Source organism: Nanorana parkeri, unplaced genomic scaffold (genome assembly GCF_000935625.1).
Source record: "Nanorana parkeri isolate BGI_ZX_2015 unplaced genomic scaffold, ASM93562v1 scaffold3260, whole genome shotgun sequence".
NCBI lineage: Eukaryota > Metazoa > Chordata > Amphibia > Anura > Dicroglossidae > Nanorana > Nanorana parkeri.
In genome coordinates this window covers 7,853-13,856 of record NW_017309528.1, presented here as the reverse complement: position 1 = coordinate 13,856, position 6,004 = coordinate 7,853, and the positions used below count along the sequence as shown (strand labels likewise).

General features: G+C 51.9%; 1 protein-coding gene across 1 annotated transcript in view; it reads right to left on the bottom strand.

Annotated features, from left to right (window-relative positions):
* The window catches only part of SCAP (SREBF chaperone), a gene marked incomplete at its 5' end in the record, with an annotated part of 36,930 nt that overhangs the window by 23,336 nt on the left and 7,590 nt on the right, over nucleotides 1–6,004 (bottom strand). The window contains 5 exon segments of the mRNA XM_018574824.1: nucleotides 1,372–1,584; nucleotides 1,792–1,878; nucleotides 3,491–3,585; nucleotides 5,476–5,588; nucleotides 5,700–5,826. Of these exon segments, the coding sequence (XP_018430326.1) occupies nucleotides 1,372–1,584; nucleotides 1,792–1,878; nucleotides 3,491–3,585; nucleotides 5,476–5,588; nucleotides 5,700–5,826 (635 nt within the window).

Below are 6,004 nucleotides of genomic sequence, written 5' to 3'. Positions count from 1 at the left end.
CCCCCTGTGCACTTGGCACCTTCCTGAGCACGTGTGCGCCTGAAGGTTTGTTTTTTACATTGACTGAACTTTCTTTAACCCAGCAGCAGTGGAGCGCAGCCGCTGGAGGTAAAGGTAAGGAGGGGGCTTAGTAGTACTGACTGACCGAGGCTGGGGGGGGTGGAGGAGAGAGACACTGACTGGTGCTGGGAGAGGGGAGGAGAGAGACAGTGACTAGTGCTGGGGGGGAGGGAGTGAAGAGGAGAGAAGTGACTGGTTACATTTGCACAGTACTGTACATCTACACTGATTCCATAAAGGCCAACAGAATTCAGACTTAGTGAAAGACTTATGAGAAGCAATTAGGCTTCTGGATTCCCAAATGAACAGCAGAGGTAGCGGGTGAAGGGTCAGAAGTATTCTCTGCAGATTCAGTGAACTCTACCTCAGATGACTAAGAGTTAATCTGCATATTAGAAAGCTTGGCTGAGGTGAAGTCCCGACGTTGTGGCTCCTGGAAGGGCCACTTAGACTTTTCCTGACACTCCCACTTTCACTGCCCGTCATAGGGAAATGCAGCATTATGCATGTCACAAGAAATTGCTACATTGCTCAAAACCATCGCATCATGCAAGTTGTGGAAACGTTATTAGGATGTGTTTTTAGCATATTGTATAGGTGAATATTGTCATTATGTCTCAGTGTCGGGATTGCTGGGCTCTATTGGAGTGTGGTCGGGATTATTCAGCACTGTGTGTAAACCATTGGAGCGGATATCTTCCTGTGGATGTGGAGACGCGGCCGCTGTGCTGAGGGGTCTCCGGCGGCGGATGGTCCATGTGCTATGCGCTGGGGGGAGATTAATGTGCATTGCGGAGCGGTGTCCTCTTAGCGAGTGTATGGACGCCGGCGAGGGCCCCTGCGTAATGCGCGGATTTATTCGCTCGGCGTGGATGCATTTGCTTTGAGGACGTGGTATATGAGAGGAACACGCGCGTGTCTTTTTGGTGCGTCATATCAACGCGCTGGAAACAATATGGCGTCGTCCCTGCAGACAAGCGCGCATTCACAGGAACCGGAGTACAATTGCTGTGCACGGTGTGTTTCACATGCACGAGCATACACTCCCCTTTTCTATTGTCTATTGAAGTGTATACATGCGTCTCATTGGCTGACTCTGCGTTACGTTGACGTATTGAGGAACTGATTGGCTGTTGGAGCCGCCACTTCCTTCCTGCTGTGACCCCCTATAAAGAAAGGGATCTGAATGCGTCAGCTAGGACTAGATAGCGCGGCGGATTTTAATGCGCAGGAAGCGAATATTCATTTCTATCACAATACCGATGCGAAGACTCGGCGAGATCTCCACAATTCACGGGCGGGCGGCATTACCATGATGATCCGCTGTGCCAGGCGCGTCCTGGCGAAGAAATAGATGAGGCGGAGCCTCTTGGGCAGCCGCAGGTTTCGGAACGGCTGCAGGGTGATGGTGTGGGGGGTGTTGGGCCTCAGAGCTTGCTGGCGCTCATATCGCTGGCCGCGGGTCACCGGCTTGGCTGGCGGCATACAGGCCTCCGCAGGCATCCTCTTGTTCAAGTCAGCGAGCTGAAAGAGATTCATGACAGAGAGAAGACATCAGACACATCCCGGGGACATACACTATAATGCCAGAAGTATTGGCCCCTCCCCCTCCACGTGTTACAATCCCCTCCATGGCCCCCGGTGTATAGGATGAGGCACCTCGGCATGCAGACGCTTCTACAGACATTGGTGAGAGAACGGGTCGCTCTCAGGAGCTCGGTGACTACAAGCGTGGTACCGTGATAGGTTTGTGGTGAAAAAGAACATCTGTAGGAAGAAGTCCGAGACGAGTCCGACGACAGCGAATAGACAGAACTCCTGATAGAGAGAAAACACACAGAGAGAGGGCGGAGTGAGGGGGAGACACGGGAAGTAAATACAATGTAACAACATTCACATCCTGTAAGATTGGAGTCCAGATACAATGTTATTCCAATGTAGGCGCCGGTAGAAGAGTTAATGAGGAAGCCGACGCGTTTCAGGGGCTCGCCTCCTTCATCAGGGCAATGAACAATATATGGACATAACGGGGGGTACATTATAATACGAGGCACAGGACCCATCAAGCAGCTGGACCGGCGCTGTCCTTGCACGTTGTTTCCTATCTTTGACCTAATGAAGGGGGCGGGTTTGGGCCCCAAAACACAGCGGAGTTCCTCCTTGTATCTGGAATATTAGCTAGATTCACCACACTACCCATCCACATTCCCATCTTGTCTCCGCCCACTGCAAGCTCCCTCCAACACCTCGTTCGTAGGCTCGTGGCCAATGTGTATCAGGGGGGCGGGATCCCAAAATGAGTTCAATCCCATAATAATCTGAGAAATCTCCATCATGGAGCCTATTATCTCCAATGTGGCTCCTCTGAGGGCCAACAAAGCACCCGGGCCCTGTACGGGATCCCAGACATCACCGGCAGAGAGCGCACAGGAGCCATCGTGTCATGTCGCCTCTGTCCCCATTACTGGGGGGGACGACATTAGAGTGTAAGCTCCTCTGTACAGAGACTGATGTGACTGTGGGGGGGGGGAGGGGACATTAGAGTGTAAGCTCCTCTGTACAGCACTGCGGTATATGTTGGCGCTATATCAGTTACATATATAAATAAGAAGCTGCATCTTTGTCAGTTCTCGTCACATTTGGGAGTTCCGGCTTTGCTTTGCAGGTCGGCAATATATGAAGAGAGGAGCGATGTCAATGAGTGCGCGGCACCGACCTTCACCGTCTAATCTGTTAGCGTGTCACAGAGGAAGTGGAAGAATGTCCCGGAATTCCCATCACAGAGCGAGGAGAGAGTCTGTTATCTGTACTTCATAAGTGGCAGCAGAGGTCACATAACAACCCGCACACTGCACCACAACCTCCCCCCCGGTCTTCTATCTGACCTCCGTCCTCCCCTTCAGTCTTCTATCTGACCTCCGTCCTCCCCTTCAGTCTTCTATCTGACCTCCGACCTCCCCTTCAGTCTTCTATCTGACCTCCGTCCTTCCCTTCAGTCTTCTATCGGACCTCCGACCTCCCCTTCAGTCTTCTCTCTGACCTCCGTCCTCCCCTTCAGTCTTCTATCTGACCTCCGTCCTCCCCTTCAGTCTTCTATCTGACCTCCGTCCTTCCCTTCAGTCTTCTATCTGACCTCCGACCTCCCCTTCAGTCTTCTATCTGACCTCCGTCCTCCCCTTCAGTCTTGTATCTGACCTCCGTCCTCCCCTTCAGTCTTGTATCTGACCTCCGTCCTTCCCTTCAGTCTTCTATCTGACCTCCGCCCTCCCCTTCAGTCTCTTATCTGACCTCCGACCTCCCCTTCAGTCTTCTATCTGACCTCCGTCCTTCCCCTTCAGTCTTCTATCTGACCTCCATCCTCTGTCCGTGGAATATGATTGGCTGGTGTAGTCAGTAATATCTTGGCCCTGAACCGTGTGATTTCTCTTACCTGAATGGCGGGAACCAGAGTGAAGTAACCAATCAGGATGATCCCCAGCTCGGTGGCCATGTTCTTCATGATGGACCAGCTCTCGTTGCTTAGCCCTGCGCACACACAGGAGAGATTTTTTTCGTTTAATATATTTTTATTGCACTTAAATTTAGTATAATTTACATTTTTATGAAAAATTTTAAAAAAAGAAACCCAAAAAAGTATATCGTACACCAATCTCTCACATACACACCCCCCAACTCTACTTCCCCTTTTCCCCCCATCATTCAAATCTTCCTCTGGAGGTGTGGGAGGAGCTCAATCTTTATACACCTGTGCCACACACAGGAGAGATGAGTGACAAATCAGTCATGGACTCCCAACAAAAGTCCTTCAACATGTCGGGTACTCGCTATGTAGAGGACACATTGTGTGGGAAAGGTTGTGCGGGAAAGGTGGAACTGAGCTGCAGATCTTATTCTGAACGCACACAGGGAAAGCCGGTCCTGTACTCATGCTGAGCGTCTCTTATAACAAGACAGAAATCCCCAATATGACAACAGACAACATTCCGCCATGACAGGCGGTCTGGGGGGGTTGTCATGTGCACCTCCGGAGGTCTCTCCCACAGAAGGGGGTCACTACAAAATGTCATTCTGAGAGCTCATTCCCTCCTGTCTGGGCGCCATTAGGGTAATCTCCTCCAAGAACCTTCCTTTCATTAGGCCTCTTTACACATTATGTACTAGGGAGGCCGAAAATGGTACTATGGGCAAAATGGAGATAGTACGAAAATGGCCGAAAATCCCTAAGCATCGGTCTGTGCCCCTCCGATCCCCGTTACTCTTCCCTGCCTGTCGGCAAGGGGGACACAGAGCTGATCCAGCTGTTGGTATCCAGCGGGGCTGAGACAGCTGTCAGGAGGCTGAGTGGCGCGGGGAGGGGAGGTCGGCTCCTGTGACAGGCGGCACAGTCAGGACGGAGAGCGGAGCACAAACACTCAGCGGTACTGACCTCTCGCTGTTTGTAAATAACTGAGGACATAATCATCTTACTATATGTCCAGTTATGAATGAGCAGGAAGTGCTATACGTCACTTCCTGTTCATTTATGAATGGGGACATAGTAAATATTTACTATCTGCTCACAGGAAGCAGCTCAGTACAGAGACTTCCTGTCCATTCATGACTGGGTTGATGGTAAATGTTTACCATCTCCAGATTGCGAATGGACAGGAAGTCTCTGTACCGAGAGCTTCCTCTTCATTGAGCGCCGGGGCTACAGAAAAAAGAGATTGAGGACTTTGTAGGATTCTACTGCTGGCCTCGTTTTTATGATGCCAGTTTGCTGGAGGTCTCCCGTACCGAGTTACAGACCTGGAACCAGACCACAGTTCTTGATTTGTATTCTTCTTATGGGTCAGTGACTCGGGTGGCCACTGGGCCAGCGTGAGTGACAGGGAACACTTTTATAAGGAAATGGCAGCAGGTTCCCTTTGAAAGACTCTGTCACTCGGCTCGGCTCACTGTTAGGTCAGAGATGATGGGATTCAAGGAGTGTGGCGTGTACAGAGGCTCTAGGTCAGTGGTTCTCAACCTTTCTAGGGCCGGGACCCCTCGGTAACATTTGCCAAGTTGTGGTGAACCCCCAACCGTAAAATTTAGGAATGCACCAATACTGGTATCTGTGTGGGCTCTCAGGAGGCTATGCCGGCTCTCTGGTGGTGCCCAGTGCGGGCTCTGTGGTGATCAAGCATTCACCACCCCTCACTCCTGCCTGCTCCCCTCTCTCTGATCCTCTCAGGCCGCTGCAGCGCCATCTAGGAGTACTGACACTGCCATGCTAGGAGGAGGCTGAGGAGCCTCTTCCTAGAGCAGCACAAGGCACGTGGGGACCCCCTCAACTGTGGGTTGCGACCCACTTTTGGGTCCTGACCCACTGCTCTAGATGAGGGTCAAGGGTCAGGCTCTACGGGGAGACTCGTGCAGGCCTCAATCATTCACCTTGCGCGATCCGCAGCTTCACCTCCAGGTCCACCGGAGTGGACACGACCGACTTGGTCAGCACCAGAACGTTCTCCAGACCGATCACCACAACCAGGTAAGGGAAAATCTCCCTGCAGGAAAGAGAAGGCAAGTTCATACCACAGAGGGTGTCTCAGCACAGACCAGCGCGGCCCCGATAAACACACAACAATCCATCACATATATAAAGATGAAACGCGTACCCGCCATTGAGGGTCGGCGTCAGTCCGAAGAGCGTGCACAAACCCACCGACATCAGCAGGGAGCTCAGGACAGTCACCACGGCGGCCAGTGCCAGGCCCCACTTCGACTTCACCAGGTCAATCTTCCCTGCAAGGAAAAGAGACAAATTGGTTACCCCGTGACCCCCCCCCCAGACAGGGTGGCACGGAAAAAGGGTTTCCGCTGAGCTGGAAGGCCAAATGCCGTGTTATGACTTGGAACCAGGGACGTGCGGGGACGACAGTGTGATCAGGTTTTATCTTTAGTAAAGACAAGAGGCGTGCTG